The sequence below is a fragment of the Rana temporaria genome, chromosome 3 (genome assembly GCF_905171775.1).
Source record: "Rana temporaria chromosome 3, aRanTem1.1, whole genome shotgun sequence".
Classification (NCBI taxonomy): domain Eukaryota; kingdom Metazoa; phylum Chordata; class Amphibia; order Anura; family Ranidae; genus Rana; species Rana temporaria.
Window position 1 is genome coordinate 396,805,702 of NC_053491.1, and position 21,319 is coordinate 396,827,020.

Consider the following 21,319-nt stretch of genomic DNA (forward strand, 5'->3'; position numbering starts at 1 on the left):
GTTACATCTTCCCAGAGAGCCTCTCTTAACTCCAGAATCCCCAGAGTTCCCCTTTACATTGGGAAAGCTGATGAAAAGAATCTTGTGGTCTCTGGTGTAAAGGGAAACTTTAATCACCTGAGTCCCCACTTACATCAGAGTCCCCCTTTATATACGCCTGTGAGGGGGGGGGGGGGACTCTGTAAGGGGAACCTCAGGTGATCAGAGACCCCTTACATCAGAATCCCCCTTTTATACACAATGTAAGGGGTAACTCTGACACAAAGGGGATCTCTGCAGACTCTAATGTGAGGGGGTCTCTGGTTACCACAGGGTCCCTTACATCAGAGTGCCAATTTTGTATGTACAGTAAGGGGGGCTCTGATGTAAGAGGGAATGCTGGGAACTCTGAAAGGGGGGACTCAGGTGATCGGAGACCCCTTACATTAGAATTCCCCTTTATATACAATGTAAGGGGGAATTCTGACACAAAGGGGATTTCTGCAGACTCTCTAATGTAAGGGGGGGCCTCTGATGTGTGGTGGTCTCTGTTTACCACAGGGTCTACAGAGATCCCACTTGCATCAGAGTTCCCGTTTACCCCAGAGTCTGCAGAGTTCCCCTTTAAGCCAGTGTGCCAGACAATAAGTATTTCTAGAAGTGGGTCGGGTCAGCCATAGCAGCCCCCACAGAGTTTTTTACTTTATATGACCAGCCCCCCCCCCTCTAGTATGTGTGAGCATTGTCCTCCCCTCCCCAGGACTACAAATCCCAGCATAGCAAGCTGGGCTCCTATTTCTCAGCTGTGCCCCACACACAATATGACTGTAATGTGCACTCTTCCTGCCTGCTGCACATATACTGCCACTGCGAGAGTCTGTCCCCACTCCCCCCTACTTACCAGTGACATGTCCTGCTTCCCAAGTCCCGGCGGGCCTCCCTCACCTCAGCTGGTTCCATTGTTGGCAGGGCCGAAGCCGGGAGGCGGGGCACTTGGAGGTGGAGCTAGGAGAATCAAGTTACATCCGCCTCCACTGCTGGGGGGCGGATGTAACTTGATCTTTAGAGGTAGCATCAGAAAATGCGACCGCCTGCCTGCTTACTCCGCCACCAGTGGCTTGCACTCCCAGGAGTTGCATGGCCAAACCAACCAAAAAATGGTCCCACTCGCAGCGCTCCCATTGTCTATTAGCCAAAATGGAGATCCTGCACATTCTGCTAGCAAAAAAGCCCTGGCACACCCCGTGCACACACCTATGGCTGGCATCATGTCATATCAAGGGAAGTTGGTGTGTTGGGTCATGTGATTCTTGGCAGCTCTGCATTATGAGTTCAGTGTCTATCAGATTCTTCTTTTGCTTTTGACATCCACACCCAGTAGGCCATAGCATGATATGACCTGGAAGTGAGTTGGAACTATATTTTTATAGCTGTCTTCAGAACAGGACAGAATTTTTCACCAATACGGGCTTTTGATCCAGTGATGACTGTGGACGTTTCAATCCTTACCCTACTGTAAATGCAGGTAAATCCCCCTAAAGGGAACACAAACGGCAATAAAAACCCAGCGCATGGCAAAAGTCAGCACACCACGATAAAGTCCAAGGGGACAGACCTGATGTGAATAACGGCATGATCCATAAATTTACCACACCAAACTGACCTCCGGCGGGGGTCCACAAAGGACCCTGCTGGGCGTAGGCAAATATTATGGGATAGCAACACCATTGAACAAAAAAAAGACAAAACTAAACAATAACAACGTATATGTAAAATAATGATCAAAAATGTTAAATAATGTTCAACATATACACAAAATAAAATGCAAAAATGTAATTGACCTATATTATTGCTAAATCACTAATTTCCAACTAAGGATCTTCATGGCAGGATCAGCAGGCATTATTTTAATGAATATTGTAGATTAAAAAAATGTATTGAAATTAAAAAGATTAACTTTTGAAATCCCATTAATTTGGTAAAGCTTAAGTGACATTTTAGCGACTGTTTTTACATTTATTTTACCATTTTTGTCTCAGTAGGGGCGTTTTTGTTGGTCTTGTTTTTTCCATAATTTATGTATGTGATGCAAGTTGTGGTTCTATGTGGCTCACGTTGATGAGATCTAGTGAAATCACTCTGGTGTGTACAGGCTGCAGCTGCCTCTTCCTCCCCAGCAGTCATGGCGCAAAAGCAAAATTAAAATATTTTGAATCAATTTTGCATACTTTTATGTCAGGAGAACTAGACCACGTACCCATTCTGTAGCTTATGTGTACAGATTTTGGGGATTTTTTTTCAATGAATATGAGCTGATGAAATGGAATAAGCCATTTAGAATTGGGAAGTCGGATCATTCGAAGGCCTGATTCACACCTATGCGTTTTTAGTGCATTTTGCAGATTTGTACTACAGAATGTGTTCCATAGGAAACCATGTTAAATGGACTGTAGTGAAAATAGGCAAAAAGCACTAAAACTGCATAGGTGTGAATCCAGCCTAATACGATCTCTGACTCTAACCTCACCAACCACAACATTGTTTTTGTGATATTTTACAATGACGCGTAATAAGCGTCATTTCATTTAATCCAGCCAGAATAACACCCATGTTAAATCTTACTCTTCGCGGTGTACATGTCATCTTTGTGGAATGCGCCTTAACAGGAGGAAAATGTTTGTCTTGAAGCCTGTCAGGTCTACTAAACAAAGTGTGGATGCTCTAGAGTCCCTGTATGAATCGCTGCACTGAAACAAGAACGCAATGTCATGGGACAGGCTCCTCCAGTAATCTGATTGTCGTGAGGTTTAGAAGATAAGAAGCACTCTTCTAAGGCAAAGCATTCTAGCTTATTTATTTTGTTTTTATGTTCTACTTCCAAGCCTTTTGTCTTAAGCCGGCCAAAGATGGAGCGATTTTCTTTAATGCAACAATTGATGTGAGGGGGGGAGCTGTGATTATTGCTAGCGGCTTTAGCTGCTGCCAATCACATGAAAACTCCAAAATGCTGGTTGTACCAAGGTTGATCAATCAGTCAACTTGGGCACAATCAGCTTGCCCATACATGGTTTTAAACTTGGTACAATAAGTGGGGAAAAAAAACATTTCCATTCTCTAAAGGCAATCAGTATTCCCTGCTTTCAGTGGCGGCTGGTGCTCAATTTTTTTGGGGGGCACAAACAAACGAAAAAAAAAAAAAACTTAAATTGCAGCCTCACTGTGCCCATCAAACGCAGCCAGTTTATGTAAAATGCTGCTAGTTTGGCCCCCGCCCGGCACTTGCCTTTCTCGGGTCAGCCATCCTCCCCCACGCTCCCTCGATGACTTCTCCCGCCCTCAATGTCGCTTCAGCCAATCAGGATTCTAGGTGGTGGATGAGTCCAAGGCCCATATTTACTAGACTCTAGAGTTCCCATGCCATTTTCCTGGTCCATTTGGGTCCTATCTGGCATGGAGAGGTTGGATAACGCCTACTGCGTCGGATATGCAACACCTACAAGTTCCTTCCCCTTTTATGCTTGCAATACAAGAATTCCATCACACAGACTGTTCCCACTTGCAGCTCTGAGAAGGTTCCACAATTCACCTTGCAAGGTGCCCCAATCTGATCATGATGAAGCACCCCTTTCTAAGAAACAGACAGATATTACGGTGGGTGGGTGGATGGGAAAGCTTTACTCCATGCTATATGCTGCCCAGTCTGGTATTTTTGGAGCCTGTGATCTGTGGTATTCCAATTGGACAAGGGCTTACATCCGATGGAATGCAGATTGGTGGTCGGGAAACAGGGATTTGTTTTATAGTCTGGAAATTGTACATTACAAGGCTGTGTAATCTTGTTTTATTGTAGTCTTTCCTTGTCTACAGTAACTAAGGATAATTTGGTAGCCAGAAAAGTGTGCTTTATCCTTGTTATACCCTTATGGGCTCGTTCACACATGGAAGAACACTAGTCACTACTAGGACACATAGAAAATGATTGTTTCTATGCCCTGAGCTAAGATAAAACTCAGAAATGCTGCATTTTATTGCAGCTCACAGAAAGGCACCACACAGACCATATTAATTATGTGTAAAAATTGTCATTGATCTTGAAATGGTAAAGAGATGTCTGTGGGAGTCTGACTTAAAGACTGGAATCAAACCCTCCTTTTTCTTCACCGCTAAATAAGGTGCCATCTTGGCCTCTGTTTGGATCCGCATTTGCCATGGTGCTGCACATATGATTAGCTGTGACACTGTCTGTCTTGGTTGAGAGCCAACATAAGCACACTGGTAACTGTGACAATCACCAGAGGCATGCTTTTTTTTTCTCCCACTTACCTCGTTACAGGTCCTGCACATTTAAGGTCACCTGCCCAGCGGGATCCAGTGATGTCCTGCTGAGATCTTCTTCTTCTTTTCTGCCCACCCCCTCGGTCCTGTGCCGCCATCTTCTGTGAAGTCATCAGTAAGCGGTTGATTTTCTGGAATAAGCCGGAAGCTTTCCAATGAAGCACTGACTTGCCCCACCCCTTCCTCCTTACCCAATGAAGGACTATGTCTCCTGGGATATGTGACATACACGGGCAAAGTGCACGTCATTTGTCTAGGCACAAGGATGGGGAGGGGTGGTTGGGGGTTTGGGGCCAGAACTTTATTTAAAGCGGATCTCCACTCTAAAGTGGAGTCCCGCTGATCGGCACCCTCCCCCCCTCCGGTGTCACATTTGACACCTTTCAGGGGGGAGGGGGGTGCAGATACCTGTCTACAGACAGGTATCTGCACCCACTTCCGGCCCTACGATACGGGCAAAGGACGGGTTTTTTTCCTTACCTTCCGTCCGTCCCCCATTGTATGCTGGGAACACTCGGCTCCCAGCACACAGCGGGAGCCAATCGGCGGGCGCAGCGCGACTCGCGCATGCGCCGTAGGGAACCGGGCAGTGAAGCCGGAGCGCTTCACTTCCTGGTTCCCTCACCGTGGATGGAGGGGGGAGCAGCAGGGTGACGAGCGATCGGCTCGTCATCTGCTGCGATCACCGCTGGACTCCAGGACAGGTAAGTGTCCTTATATTAAAAGTCAGCAGCTGCAGTATTTGTAGCTGCTGGCTTTTAATATATTTTTTTAGTGGCACATCCGCTTTAAATAAAAGGGGGGAAAAATGCCCAATTTGTTCAGCAGAGGGGAGGAGGGGTACATGGGAGGCAACATGTCATGGAGGCTGAAGATCCGCTTTAGATAGTGGTTTTAGTTCCTCTTGGTCACATAGCCATGCAAATAGCAGTTTCAAAAGGAGGTCAGCTATGGCAGCTCCCATAATTGATTCATGGCAAACCACATTAAGCCAAGCAGTGTGATGGCAAACGCTCACATGGGGGGTTTGGGCTACAATAAAGAAACCAATCTGGATTGAAATATGAAAACTGCCATTACTGATCTCTGAGTTCCAAGGGTGTCATCCTTGTTGCTTCACCCAGATTTTTTGTTTTTTTTTGGTCTGTGGCTTACTAAGTTTTAAAGCAAAAATGAGGATGTAAAAAACAAATCGGGTCTGCAGTGACCTCTCCAATATTCCTTTCCCAGAAGGTTCCTTTTTATAAAGCCACAGATACTTCAGCTATGCAGGGTCCATTGTTGGCTCCGACGTTTTCTCCTTGGCTTCTTCTAGGTGTCAGGTCTTCAGCCAACTTGATTGACAGGTTTGGAATGATGGCACTCCTCTGCATTCGCAGGATTTTATTCATCTGGGCACACAGGCACGGTGCCGAGATCATGCTCTGAGCTGCGCATGCCCCCTGTACATTGTAAAGAAAACTGAAAGGTTAGCTCATCGTAGAAGAGACATGCTTTGTCTCTTTTGTAATAAAAATGGCACGCAAATTATTACAATATAACACTTTACTTCCACTTCAGTACACATTAGGTTGATATTGGCTTGGCCTCTTGTATTTCATTTCTAGGAAGACACTCGGATCTTTTTGAATTCTTTACACATTTTAAGAGTGTAATGCTTTTAATCAATTAACTGTGCTTATTGCAATCAGTAGTGATTGTCTGACTTATACTTTTTTTTTTTTTTGCACATTCAAAATGAAAGCTTGGAGCAAAATGTCTTTGAAAATGATGTATGTCAGGCTGTATCAGGTGCACAGCGGCTGACCATACCGTGTCACTTCCCTTCTGTCACCTACACAACAGCCCACAGCAGATGACTATCATGTCCTATTTACTCCGGTGCTTCCATTGCTCTTTCCCTTCCTGACTCAACATCACACAAGCGTTGGCTCAGGAACGCCTATTGCTGAACCTTTCAATGACAAACCAACCTGCTGCTGTGTGATTGCTTTTCAAAAGACCATTGTGAGTAGATACAAAACATTTGTATTCTATAGAATGTATTGTGGATGCTTGTAACCAGTACAGTACCTCTAAATTCTAAGACTGGGACCTAAAGGCGCTTGATGAGGATGACGCTGCTGCACAACTAGCAAGATTGTGTTCCTTGTCCGATTATCTCTTGTAGAGACGAGCAGTCCACATACAAATGGAATGATACTTTATCTTGTATGTAATTTAAATATTGGTTGAGTCAAGGAAAAGGGATGGTAAGGTACTTTAATTTGAAATAATCAAATTGAGGGACACTGGACAAAAATCATAGATTTTTTATTTTTGGGGTTGGTTGTTTTTTCTTGCTAGTGTCTACCTCCTGAATGCAGAATTATAAACCACATGTTTATGATTTGTTATATCCCTGTGTCCTTTAATGGAGAAGGAAAGAGATTTTACAGTAAGTACAAAAATCTTGTTTTCAAAATGTCATCCATTTAGGGACACAAGAATATAGTAAATCCTAGATGAGTCCCTCAATGGATGATAAACAAAATAAGATTTTTGTGCCATAAAACTATTTTCCCCAATGAGGGACCCAGGGATTTAGTAAATCGAAGATGTGGGTTATGTTGCTGCGTGCATGAGGTGGACACTAGCAACGAAACACGTCTTTGATTTACTCGATCCCTCAATGAACTCCATAAGAGAGAGATATTTTAAGGTATAAAAAACAAATTTTTATTAACAACTAGTACCATAGGCATGCGCACAGGGTGTGCCAGGTGTGCTCAGGCACACCCTAATCACCCTGTGCAGCATAGATTCTCCCTACTTCCCTAGCACCTCCCTCGCACCGCTGCCGGCTTCCCTCCTCTCCCGCTGACTGTTGTTGAAGGGATGTTTTTAGGATGAATGGGGGGAAGGGGTCAGTAAATGTTATTTTATTGGCCCCTTCCCTTCCTGAATGAAGATAGTGAGCGATCCGTCGGTAGTGTTTGAGCTTTGGGGTGCACACCCTAATGCAATAGGCTGCGCACACCTATGACTGGTACGTATACCATCCTGCTTCGTTCAGGATCTTGGTGTGCTTTTAGAAAGTGCACCAAACCCATAAAATATAATAGAAATCTATGGCTAAGCGCAGGAAAGCTGCAGGTACACTGTACTGCACCCGCGGTGGTAAACCACAGCACATTGGTGTGAAAGCAGCATTAAACGATTATGCCCAGTGTAGTGCTTCACTCTGACCTGAAGATCTCTTCTTTCCTGCTGCTGGCACAACTCTGGAGACCGCTAGCCAGGGCTAAGAGATGGAGTGCAGTTGGTATCGCTCTGCATAGGACAGGAGCCATCGCTATAGACAAGGCATCGGCTTATGCGGCTCTTGCTCCCTACTACAGCTCCAACTTTACAAGTAGTCCCTCTGCATTGCACTCTGTTTGATGCTGTGGAATGAGCAAACCCAGATTGCGATCTACCAGTCACCTGTCCGTGGTCTACAGGTTTCTGACCCTTCACTTTATAGTGTGTACTTGTATCAATCCAGAGCACTTCCTCTATCTGCTTAAAGTGGAGTTTCGCTGGAAAAAAAAAATACTGTAGCTGCTTACTTTTAATATATGGACACTTACCTGTCCCGGGCGCCCGCGATGTTGGCACCCAAAGACGATTTGTCCCTCGGCTCTTGGTTGCTTCCGCCACCATCTTCGGTAAGGGAATCAGGAAGCGAAGCCTTGCGGCTTTCCTTCCTGGTACCCTACTGGGCATGCCTGAGATCCCACTGGTCCCTGCTGTCTTCTGGGACCCGTGAGTCTCACAGAAGACAGCGGGGGGGCGGAGTAGGCGCCAGATGTGGCGTTGGTCGCCGCAGTGACCTATGCCCATAAATGAGAGCAAATACCTGGATTACATACCTGGGTATCTGCTCCCTCCTCCCCCCTGAAAGGTGCCAAATGTGACACCAGAGGGGGGGGGGGAGGATTCCAAAAGGCGGAAGTTCGATTTTTGGGTGGAACTCCGCTTTAAGTCACTTCTAAAAAGTTCCTTACACAAAGAGAAAAAAGTGACAGGAGAGGGACCTTCAGCAGCTCTGCTGCTGTATGAAAGGGGGGTGGGGTGTCCCTTCCCTCCAATCAGCTCTCAGAGCTCTCCTCACTGATGTAATTTTTGCTCTCCGCCTCCTACTTTTCAGAGCTGACAGATCCTGTGCAAATTCTGCACTTTGAATGGCTGTAGGGGAAAGAACTTATGTAGGGGGATTTGTTTAATCTCTGTGTATCACCTGAGACCAGCCCTTCACTGGGTAAATGTAAGGGTTTACAACCACTTTAAGCTGCCCATACACCAGTTGAATTTTTTTGTTTAAGCGTTCACACAGAAATTTCAAAAAAATCTTTGGTCAGAACATTCAATAGTACTGTCATGATCTTGAAAACCCTGAAAATTGTCATTTGATTGCCATTTTATAGTTTTGAATTCTTCATTGAATTTAGAAAGCACATGTATATTAAAAGACGTACTTTTTATTTTATTTTATTTTTTATTTCATTTTTTTTCTGGACAGAAACCAAATACACAGCATTTTGCTCTGGGGGAAAAATGTTCCATTCTTAAATTTTCCTCATCACTATGGTCAAAAGTGATTATCATTTTGACCCCATTGATTGATAGAAAATTTAACAAATGTTCCGAACACAAATTTGAATTTGAAATTTGAATATGCTGAGCTGGAGCAGCCACACTCTGAAGCTAGAATTTAAATGTATGCACGTGTACCTGTCCTAGAAAAACGGCAAACCCCTTCTTCTTCCTTCTTCTTTTTTTTTTTTTTTTTTTTTTCACAAACCTCTGTAGCTTTTCTAAAGGGATGGTGGCGTTGTGACATATTTAATTCCAAACCCTGCTTAGCGGGGTTTCTAATTTAAGCCACACACAATTAGTCTCATGATTGTTGGGGAGGATGTGACTAATATATTGATTATTTTTGTTTTTCAGATCAACCCATAATGAAATGGAGAAAAACAGGTACGTCCAGTCTTTTTACAGGTTTATTAATTTGTTGGCAGCAGCGCAGTGACTTGTTTGGTGCACCTGCTGACAGTGTTGTCCTAGCCTCCTTCTGCGTCCGCCCTCTTCCCGGTTCGTCGTATTTCTCTCCAGTCTTTGCTTTTGAGTCATTAGTACTGAGCTGTGTCCTTCCCTTTCTCTGTGTGAATGTGTGTTTGTTTTTCTTCTATCCCCAATACTACTCCACCTTAATAATTGGTGTAATTAGCGAGTAGGCTTGGAAGATCACTTTGTTAGATTTTCGTACTTGTTTGTGAAGCTCGAATTGGGATCAATTTGAAACTCTAAAAATAAGTTTCTTTCCTAAATGTTTGTTTAGCACATCTCAAATTCCAAATTGTTATTGTAAAAAGGCATTGCAATCAGGCAATTTGGTCATGATTTGTTTAAAGTGCAGAACTGGAAAAATGCATTGAGCTGTTGTGTGTTGCGATTTATTTAAATGGCCACTAAACCACAATTTGAAATTCATATTTGTACTAGTATATGTTTCCATAGTTGAAATAAGACTGATCGCTGTGGCCAAAATGCTTTCTTAGATTCTGTGTCGGCTTATATTGCTGTCTGTTTCTGCATTGGGGTAATTTTCCACTTCTATCCTGTTCCAGTTTAAAAAAATATGACCAAAGCAGAAATGGATGAAAATTACCCAGTGGGGACACAGATGGCAATATCAGAAGCTCCAACTATTTCCCACTCTGTCCATTAAAAATGTTTTACAGGAGTTTTGGCTGAGCATCCCAGTAACTGAACACGGCATATTACATAATCGGCCATTTTGGCCTCTGATTCATACTGAGCGTGAGCGTAGACGGGCAATTTAGAGGTTTTTTTCCACGCTTTTGTACACCTTGTAGTACAACAACAGAATTATACATTTTTGCCCACATAGACCTATAGATCTCCCATTTTAAAGTCTTATTAGGCCAAAAACATGTGATTCTGACCCCAAAAAAAAAAAGCTTGTGTGCTTTTTCGAGTTTCACGTGGAAAGTAAAACAAGACTCCGGTGTAAACAGGCCCATTAGAAATAATGGAATTCTTCATCTTGAGATTTATTGCGCTTGGAAATCGCATGACAAAGTGCTTAGGTGTGAATAGGGGCTCAACAAAAACTAAATGGAGGGTGCACCAGCCTATCGCATTACCTTAATAAACCATTTATTGATAAAATCCATAGATGAATGTTCATCCATAGATGTTTTACTTACAAACGACTATGAACCACAAGCTCATCAATTTTAGAGATCACTATGCTCGACCCACCGCACGTGCTCAGCCACCTGCACCTATTTGGGGTATGCATTTGGAGGGTAATTCCCTCTTCATCTATTTTGATCTTATTAATTAATGGTTTCATAACGTAATGCGCTAGGCTGGTGCACCCTCTGCTTTTGTAGATGATATCGGGCATGCCTAGTCCTAAGAGGGCAGCAAAGTATGGCATTCTTCTACACTTGGAGAAGTTTTAGTGAATAGGGCCTCAGGCTGGAGAAGAGCTGCCAGTTATGTCTCATTTATTTCACTGGAACTAAAATAAACTGTGTAGCTACTTTTTTTAAATTTTCCTAATACCAAATATTTAGAGCAGTGTTCCTCAACTGTTTTAATCCAGAGGAACCCTTAAAGTAATTTTCAGGTCTTTTGGGAACCCTTTCTAAAATTAATATATCTAGTGTCGTGGGAAAAAATGCTACTTACATTGGTTGTAGGGAAAATGCACCCCTTTTACAGTGGTGATCAGAATGGCCATACTTTCAAAAAGACTGTTGGTGTAGTGTTGGACCCCGAATTCCATCAGATAGGTCAATCAGCCATAGCCCAAGGAACCCCTAGCAACTCCTGAAGGAACCCTAGGGTTTCATGCAACCCTGGTTGAGAATGGCTGTTTTAATATGTGGGATATTATATGCACATGTGCTTGTTGGCCATTTTTATTTTACACTTTATAAAACCATCTGCAGGTGATTGAATTACTGTTTCAGAAATGTACTTGTGTGTGGTGTGTTTTTTTTTTGTGTTATTGATTACTTTAATGAAATACTCTTCTTGGCAAAACTAGCTCTGTCCGATTATGTTTTAAGACTAAGCATGCAGTCATGTCTATTATTTTCTCTCTAAACTTATACTATTCTGCATTTCTCACCTAGGCGAGCTCATTTACGGCTATGTCTGGAAAAGCTAAAAGTATTGGTACCCGTAGGACCTGATTCCAATAGGCATACTACATTAAGTCTCTTAACAAGAGCAAAGTCGCACATAAAGGTAAATTCCTATCTCTCTGATTATTGGGTGTTGTGGATTCTGGGAAATGTTGGCGCTGCAATGTACTTGCATTTATTTTCTGTAAGAAACAAAAAAATTACTTTTTTTTTTTGCCGCCTTTTGTAGAAACTTGAAGATTGTGACAGAAAGTCACAGCACCAATTAGAGCAGCTACAGCGGGAGCAGCGACATCTAAAAAGGCAGCTAGAAAAATTTGGCGTTGAGAGAATACGAATGGATAGTATAGGATCTGCAGTATCTTCCGAGAGATCCGATTCGGATCGAGGTTAGTATCTATTGCACAGCAGCCTGACTCCTCTCTGGCTGATATGATTTTTGCTTGATTTTCTTTGTCACTTGCATATAATAACAGTAGAAATTTTGTAAGCTGAACAGATATTCAGGGAATTCCTGATAATTGATTACACAATTAATAACCACAAGAAAAGAAAAGGGTGGGTGTTTACTCTTCAGCGGTGATAATGGCATAAAATGGTTGTGCCAAGACATCAGCTCCTTATAATCTACAATGGAAGCATATATTTAGCCAGATTCACAAAGAGTTACGCTGGTGTATCAGTAGATACACCGTCGTAACTCGGAATCTAAGCCGTCGTATGTTTAAGTGTATGCTCAAACTGAGATACACTTAAACCTAGCTAAGAAATGACGGCCTGCACCATCCAGCGATGTGGCCACCCGAGCCCTCGCCTCTTCCCGGTGTCGACATTGCAAGTGTGGGCACCAGACTATGACAGCTTGTGGCTTCACAGCCGGGTGCGCATTGGTCGGGTAATCTTCTGGAACCTGTAACGTGACCCAGAAGATTGCAGGAGGCTCAAGCGGAAGTGGGAGCAGGTACCTATCAAAACTAGGTACCTGGCCCCCCCCCCCCCAAACAAATGGCATGCCAAATGTGGCATATTTGGGGAAAGGGGTGCTTAAAGCGGAAACTTCCCCTTTTGGGTGGACTTTTTGTGGCAGGATTACTAGGTTTTATTTTAGTGATGGCTGCAGGTTTTAAAAAGTGACTCTTTTTAAATTACATTTAGAATGTTAATATTGAAAATGTTTGTGTTGAAGCAGACTTCCTCCCCTTGATCCCACAAATAGCAACATTGCAGTACATGCCTGTCCCTACTTGTAATGCTGGACCTGCACTGCATGATTTTCCTGAGGAAGAGTCTAATGCCTGCCATAGACCGTTTAGGCCAGGGATCCTCAAACTACAGCCCTCCAGCTGTTGTAGAACTACACACCCCATGAGGCATTGTAGCACACTGACATTCACAGACATGTCTAGGCATGATGGAAATTGTAGTTCCCGAACAACTGGAGGGCCGTAGTTTGAAGACCCATGGTTTAGACAGTTTGAGTCTTGGCAGGTTCAGCAGTTCGATCCACTAGGGTACAACCAGCCTGCCAGATTCACTTGTGATTACCGTATTTATTAGGGTATAGCGCGCTCCCGCGTATAGCGCGCACCCCTAAAGTTGCCCGAAATTCCTGTGGAAAAAAGTTTTTTTGTACTTACAGTTTTGGTGTCTTGTGCGGGGTCCATCGGCGGCCTCGTCGGGTCCGGCGTCCGTCTGCGGTTTCGGGTGTCCTCTTCGTCGGGTCCGGCGTCCTTCTGCGGCGTCCTCCCCGCTCGTTTCCCGCGCTGAGTTTGAATACTGCGCCGACATATACAGAGCGCAGTACACTCGTGTATGGTCGGGCAGGCTAGGCTACTCTCGCGCTGACGTCCTGTACGTCCAGGACGTCAGCGCGAGAGGAGCCGAGACTGGCCGACTATACACGAGTGTACTGCGCTCGGTATATGTCGGCGCAGTATTCAAACTCGGCGCGGGTATCGGCGTATATCGCGCACCCACGATTTTGCCCTGATTTTCAGGGCAAAAAAGTGCGCGGTATACGCCGATAAATACGGTATCACTAGCGGCTAAAAATATTCACTGCAGGGATGGCCTTACAAGCCCCCCCTGCCAAAAGCAGACAATTGCTCGGCAGGAAGGATTCCCCTGTCAAGACTGTCTGTGTTGGAGTAACTGTGTGAATTTGTGGTTGCAGGAAAGAAATTTACACCACCTATGGGCCTGCCTTAGGTGCGGAACTAATGCAGGGACACCCCACACAGAAAAATGAATACTTTAAATGTTGCCTGCAAAGCTTGTTAAAATATTTGTGCTGAATATCTGTTTATAAAATGCCAGTTCTACAGCATGCAAGTTGCACACAATGTATTTTACTAGACTCTCGCTCACTGGATGTATTTTCTCTACAGAGGAGATTGATGTGGATGTAGAAAGCACAGACTATTTAACAGCAGAGTTGGACTGGAGTAGTAGCAGCAGCAGTGCCAGTGACTTGGACGAGCGGGGAAGCATGCAGAGCATTTGCAGCGATGAAGGGTATTCAAGCTCTGGAGTTAAAAGAATAGAACTCCAAGACAAGCCAAAACACAGTGTTACCCTATAAACCAACCGCAACAGGTGAGGGCAAAGTGGGGGATGTTCAAATGTCCCAGCAGTTCTCTTCTCTCCCCCTCCCCCCCCCCCTTTCCCAGTGCTCCCACATCAGAGACTTGTCTTATCTAGTGACTGCATTCACACCATAAATTTGCACGTGAAAAAAAGAAACCCACTCCGACTCCCAGCTCTCTATTCCTCGCTTCTTTTTCTTTCCCTAGAGCTCCTGAGAGGCATGTGGGCATCCGTTTACATTTTGAAATCACACGCTATCCCATCAGCCAGTTGACCTCCAGGAGACTACATTCCAGACCTACGTTGAAGCACTCAAAGTTTAAAATGATCTGTATAGTTCATGTATATGGGGAGCAACATTTCTGCAATGGTAAAGATTGACTGTGAATGCAGAGGTGCGTGTCCGTCACTCAGTTCTCTGCACGTGTTATGTTACCTCCACCCACTAGACAGCACAGAGGTCTCGCTTTCTCCCTGTAACACCAAAATGTTCTTGCATCACCTGGAAGACACATCTGGGAGCGGTATGAAGGATTTATGGTTGAAAGCATCTTGCTACACAGCAAGGCTTCAGTTTACAGCTACTATACAATTCAATCAGAAGCTGCCAGGAAGCTAGAGAGGACCTTCCACCTCTGTTAAGTGACTCTGGCTCAGAACAGTAAGATTGCTGCTAATATATAAATATATATATATTTTGTTTTCGTAAAGTTGTGCATCAAATGTTGCACTGAACCCAGCACAGTCTAAAGAAAAGCAAAGCTGGACCTTTCTGGCTACTTTTTTTTTTTTTTTTTTTTCTTTTGGAGATGTCTGAAGCCACTTTTTGTTTCTGGTCTTATTTGCTGTTTTTCTTTGGGTCATTGTGTTCCATGTTTCTAGTAGTACATAATTAACATTGATTTCATGTTAAGTCAGCATGTACAGAATGGCTAGCATGTTTTTTTAGACCGGTCTTAGGAATCCTGCGGCTCTCTCTCGCCACTTAAACAAATGCTTTTGGGTTAGGGAGCAGTAGGTGGCTGCAGATTGCCACAGTATGCCTATGTGTATTTTTGAGAGTTGAGCCTTTCATTGAAAGATGGACCCCTGCTTAAGACCCCCTTTCCTCATTGTTGAAGTCTTAAAAGGAAACCGGCCATTGGAGGAATAGATTGATTGCCATTTCCTAGCCCTTTCTAAAATATGAAATGCCTAGCTGTTAAGCTGATCCTCAGGCTTCAGTACTTTGAGTCACAGACCCAGACCAGTATGAAACCTGTGAAATTGGAGCTTCAAATCTGTAATGTTTTTCAGGGCTAGTAAAGCCCCATACACCCAATCGGAAAGTCAGATGGACTTTTTCCATCAGAAATTCCGACTGTGTGTATGCCCCATCTGAGTTTTTCCATTGGATATTCTGAGGAATTCCATAGGAGTTTAGATAGAGAACAATGTTCTCTTTTACTCCGATGGAATTCCGATGTGAGTTTGGCCAAGCGAAAGCCAGATCGTGTGTACGGGGCATTACTCAAAAGGTAACCAGTGACCAAAGGATTAACATGACATACTTTTTTTTTTTTTTAGAAGGAGTTCGGCAGTGGCAACCTATGTACTTCATTAATGATGGGGCGCTTTTAAGACTTAGGGATCTGGCTGCACTCCACTTAATATAACGATCTGGCGGTTATCCACTCCAATATAAAGACTTCTCTCCCTTCTGATATGGTGTTGAACACTTCTATTTAAATGGATATCCTTAATAAGCCAAAACAATCTGCACAGAACCAAGAGGAGTATGGCAGTGGTGCCCGTTGGGTAGCGAGATGATCCCACTCTCCTCAATGATAAAATAAGTGAGTCTAAAGCAGGGCTCCACTCTTTAGTTAAAGTGAAAACCCCTTTTAATGAATGTTCATTAAGAAACAAAACGACAAAAACAGCAACCATAATTTAAATGTTTGGTAGGTTTTTTTTTTTTTTTTGTGTGCTAGTATGAACACATCACATATACACCTTTTACCAAGCAGTGCTTTGGATGGGAACCATTAATCACTTCAAATGCTCAGCATTTGCCACTGCATTTAGTGATCCCAAACAGATGCATTATTGAAGGATATCTACTCTGCGTCCTGTTGATGGGACATTTTTATTATTTTTCTACCTCACAGAAAGATGAACAAGAATTGCTCTGCATCTTTCAGAGCGGAACATAAAAATGTCTTGCTAGATGCTCCTTATCTTTTGAATAGTTTTTAGCAAAACCAAATCTGAAGTGTGTGTTAAGTACTGCCACAGGTTTTCTTCTAAACTCTGCTGAGTGTAGGACTTGCTGTGGTGTCGGGCCTTAAGTCACGGGCACGCCACACAGACACTGGAGCAATAACCGGGAGCATTGCATTAGCTACCCTGCTAACAGCACAATGTTTTAGTCACAGAGACAGCTCCTGGCTTCCTTTTTTATAGCTTTCACTTTGCCCCTCCATTTTAAATTTATAATATATTTTACCCTCTGAGCTTATTAATGTGTTTATTTTGTTTAAATTCTTGTGCAATCTAAAAAAGATGATATTTTTGAGATTTACCAGCAATGCAGATGTCCCAGAATTCTTTTCCCCATTTCCTGCTGCCTCAAATCACTCAACTGTTTTTCCACCAATCCAACCCTGCAGTAACCACAATGAAATCAAAGTAGAACCACCAGGACTTTTCAGCACATAAGGGCTTACTGGAATACTTGCCTCATTAACACATGGGTCATCATCAGAAAGTATTCTATAAATATTTTTCAAACCATTCAGGGAGAGGCCATTTTCTTTCATTGGGTCTGAAGAGCTCATACAGTCACTGGTAGCTTGTGACCCTGTCACTTATTTTCCAGTCAGTAAAACCATCCACTCTAGTTTTCTACCTTTCTAGAAATACAGTTCAGTTATGCTATTAAGAAGCACACCTAGTTGTAAATAAATCGCATTAAATCTAAAACTATTTATTCTTGTTTTGTATAGCTGATGTATTAGAGAGATTCTTATGACTCTGTGCTTTTATAAATGTTCGAAAATCCTTTTTTTTTTGTGTATGTATATAAATATATGCTATATATAAATGTCTATCTGCAGATTATAAAAAAAAGTGTGTAATGTTACACACTATACTTTAGCACATCCTACCCCCTAGCAACACTCTGTAGCATTACCTAGCTGTTTCGCTCACACTAATGCTAAAGCCGGTGGCATGGCCCAGAATCCCTTCACTGGAAGAAGCCTAGTTGTAGGCTAAACAACGTGTATGAGGGGCTACCACTGGGTCACCCTTCTGGTTTTAAAGGGGAAAAAAAATTTTTTTTGCTGCTATTATGATGAATTTTGTGTTGAATTTTCCTAAATTATCTTTCTCTTGAGACCCCAGTCAGTAAACTTTGAGTTGAAGGTGCTGTTTCATTACTTGGCCATTTCTTGATATAACACTACAGTATAAGAATTGGTTTTTAGTATGGCTTCTGAAACCCATTCACTTTATAGGGAGCTATTCTGTGGTCTTGAGAAATGCTCTTTTGATATGGAGGCTGCAAAAATGGCTGCTTCAACTCTACTTGACTGGGCAAATTAAAACGGCAATAGTTTCTGTTTCTTTTCTTTTTTGTCTGCTTTGCATGCCTAAGGCCGCGTGTAGTTGTGTAAGTATTGACGCAATTCGATTCATACAATGGAATCTTACTTCTGTTTTTGGCATTAAAAGAATGGATGAATACTCACTAGACAGCTACTAAAGTCACTAAACAAAATAGTTTATCATTGGTTATCGTTATCGTTTTTTGCTTACCAAACTTAGAGACCTGTCATACTCAGGGATAACAGGAGTTGCAAAGCAACTCTTAAAGGAGCTCTTTTCAGCAAGAAATAATGTTGATGGGACAATGATGGAATGATGTCCTTTGGGGTAGGAAGTTGGCTGTTGGCAACACTTGTGCTGCCAGTTTCACGCCATCTTCTTTCCTCAACTCATGTGTTTGGTTCTGGGCTTGTGTGGAGCACAAATGCAGCTTGTTTTTTGGTGCATTTGGTTTGCTTTTGACATCAGTTGGGACACTTCTGAGATCTCTCCTAGTTCACTGACAGCTACATTTGAACCACAGTTGACCTCCGAAGCTGCAACAACCTGCTTTAAGCTGTTTTTCTATCACCATTAACGTTTAGAGGGAGAGAAGCAGTTCTGATGTGAAAAAAAGCCCGTAGACACAGGCTCTTAATGTTTCCAACATGAGCCAAGTAAGTTCTCGGCTCCATAGTTTTTCTGTGTGGAGTACTCTAACATTGAATCCTACCCAGCTACGTGCCTCTCATAGTGCAATAACCTACAATGTTGAATATTTTCTAAGGAAAAAAAGTCAACAGATTCCCTTACAAACCTGCGGCTTACAGGGTCCATTTGTGTCCTTTTCATGTCTCCCTATCAGACAGTGCTTGTAGACAAAGCAAAACGTCAATCCTTCTGGTCACAATGGGCGATTGTACACAACAATTTTGAGCTCTGAAAAGCTTTCACGATAAAAGGGAAATTGCTGCACAGATCTTTGGTTGTTTTTGTAAAACTTTGAAACCTTTTACTGGCTACCTTTTTCTTCTTTTTTCTGTCTTTTCTTACAATGTTTTAACTTGAATGCAGTAATCTAAATTAAGATCTTGCTACCTATCGCAGGTCTTCTTCCTTTTTATTTTAAAAGAATCAAAATAATGATTCTGAGTATTGAAGCTTGGCTAGGGAGATTTGCTCTTATTTAGGTGTACTTTGTCTCAGACTGAGTTTTTAGCTTGGGCCAGAGGTCATCTGAAGCTTGACCTCGCACTGCACACTCAAAAGCTATGAAATGGGTTGTAGTTGGCAAAGTAACCATTGTCTTCCTTTAGATGTCCTCTGACCTTCTGAATCTAAGAAGCCACACTCAAGGTAAAGGTTAATAAACAGATAAACCTAACATGTTAACAAGTTCTTCTTCTATTAAGGATTGAATATTCAGATTCAAAGTCCCAGTTCTTACTGGTCCTCTTTATATGACCACAATAATCATTATCTATTTTAACATAGGGCTTTATTTTAATACCATGACACATGAACCAAGGGTGCATGTATTACACAGCAATCTATATTTTATTATACTGTACCCAGTTATGATTGGTAGCTCTAGGTTAGTGCAGATCACTGATCTTTGCTCAAAGTGTTCTAGAAGAAAAACAGACACACATTTTAAATCCCCATGTTTCTTTATGCACTTAGACTAGGCAGTCATTTTGTACTTCGACTCAACATTCCAAAGAATGCAAAAGCTAGTCAGATGACTGAATCCCTTCGAAGGGATAGGCTGCATTCCATCAAATTGTGGTTTGGTTAAAAAATGCCTATTCTGCGCACATTTGTTTCTGGCAAAATGTGCAAGCTATTGCAGCACTCCTTTGTTAAACACCCAAATAAATGTTTGGTGCTTCTGTACTCTTCCTGGGTCTCTAATAGTATCTTGGCTATTAATTTAGAGTAATGGATGTGCTCCTTATATGCTGTTGAGCCCGAGGCCCTTTAGCATAACATTACTTTAGCTTTGGCTTTTGTATCCTTAGAATGGAAGCTAATGTGACCTTCCAGTCATAGAGGAAGCACAGATTGTAAAGAGAGAGTGCCTGGAAATTGCCCACCAGCATCACAAAACCATATTGTCATGGACTGGAACTGCTATTGGCTAATGTTCTTTCCTGTTTCTAAATCCAAAATCTGTACATTGCCAATAAACTGGGCATGTGCAATAATTTTTTTTCCACACTGCGTATCCTTCATACAGTTGCAGTATATAGTAGAATGGTTTTCAAGCTTTGAAATGCAGAGGGTCTGAGGAATTTGAAGCTTTTATCTGGTCACTGTTCCCTTTTTCCCCCTTCAGGATTAAACTGTTTTGAATGTACAATTGTCTGTCATAACCATTTGAAGGAAATAACCTTCCAAGGCATATATTAGTGCTTTGCTAGGCTTATTTAAAAGAAAGAGATGTTGTCAGGATAATGCATTTTAGCTAATCCGATCTTGGCTATCATTTTCTCTCCTGTTCCACAACAAATTGCAGAATCGAAATGGGTGCTGTACTTTGAATAAGCCCAAAAGTGTCAAACAGTAAAAGCTAGCTAGGCACCGCTCCATTTTCTGTTTAGCCCATGGGCTGACGAGAGAAAGTTGATCAGTTCCTACATCCACGCTAAACATCATGGATGGAGGAATCTTCCCTGGCGGCTATTGTACTCAGGCAATTGCAGCACCCGGGCCTGTTGACTATAGTGGCACGGTCATACAGTGACAGGAGTATTTGAGCTACCACCACCTAAGTAGTAATCATCCAGAAGCAGGGCACTCCGCCTGGAAAGGTCTCTGCAACTTCCATAATCAACCAGAAAAGGGTAAAGGCTGGTGCCACAAAAACGGCTAAAAATATATTTAAAATGTATTAAATGCTGTTGAAATATAACCCAAAAAAGCCAATGTGTTTCAGCCTACAGACTGATTAAGGCCTGATAGCTTAAACACATCGGCTCTTTTCGGCTATTTTTTCACCAGTATTTAACAAAGTCCTAATATCTTTTTTTTGTGGAACTCGCCTTTTCCATTTCCTGACTGTTATAAAGTGACTGCATCTGATAATTTTCCCTTCAGCTCGGTAAATGTTTCAATTTTACTTTTGTTGTACTTGGTGGTTGCAGGATCACCCACAGCTTGACTGTTGACCAAATCAGCAGGGCCCAGACAAAAGTTGAACGGTTTATTTCCAGCCCTAGGTACAGTAATGCCCACTCTTAAAGGGGTTGTAAAGGTTTGTTTTTTATTTTCTAAATGGGTTCCTTTTAAGCTAGTGCATTGTTGGTTCACTTACCTTTTTTTCCTTAGATTTTCCTTCAAAAAGTTTTTTTTTTTCTTTGTCTGAATTTCTCACTTCCTGTTTCTCCTCAGTAAGCTTGCCCCCATCATCTGAGCCGTTCTGGCTGGGGGTTAGTCGGCGTGCTCGCCCCCTCCCTTGGGACTACATCCCCGCAGGGATTTAGTCCCAAGGGAGGGGGCGAGCACGCTGACTAACCCCCCCAGCCAGAATGGCTCGGATGATGGGGACAAGCTTACAGAGGAGAAACAGGAAGTGAGAAATCTAGGGTTAGTTTGTATTATGACGCTTTACCTGCGATCTTTGGTAAGAATCAAAGGCA

General features: G+C 42.7%; 1 protein-coding gene across 2 annotated transcripts in view; it reads left to right on the plus strand.

The window, feature by feature from the left end:
* MXD1 (MAX dimerization protein 1) overlaps positions 1 to 15,484 on the plus strand; it is a 43,753-nt gene extending 28,269 nt beyond the window's left edge. The window contains exons 3-7 of one of the 2 annotated variants that reach the window (XM_040345865.1): positions 9,289 to 9,318; positions 11,511 to 11,625; positions 11,752 to 11,911; positions 13,910 to 14,117; positions 14,315 to 15,484. In XM_040345865.1, coding sequence (XP_040201799.1) covers positions 9,289 to 9,318; positions 11,511 to 11,625; positions 11,752 to 11,911; positions 13,910 to 14,103 — 499 coding nt within the window. In that variant the 3' untranslated portion in view covers positions 14,104 to 14,117; positions 14,315 to 15,484. Of the gene's footprint in view, positions 1 to 9,288; positions 9,319 to 11,510; positions 11,626 to 11,751; positions 11,912 to 13,909; positions 14,261 to 14,314 lie in introns of those variants that run through there. The other variant, XM_040345863.1, reaches the window with a different exon arrangement.
* Positions 15,485 to 21,319: the final 5,835 nt, after the last annotated feature.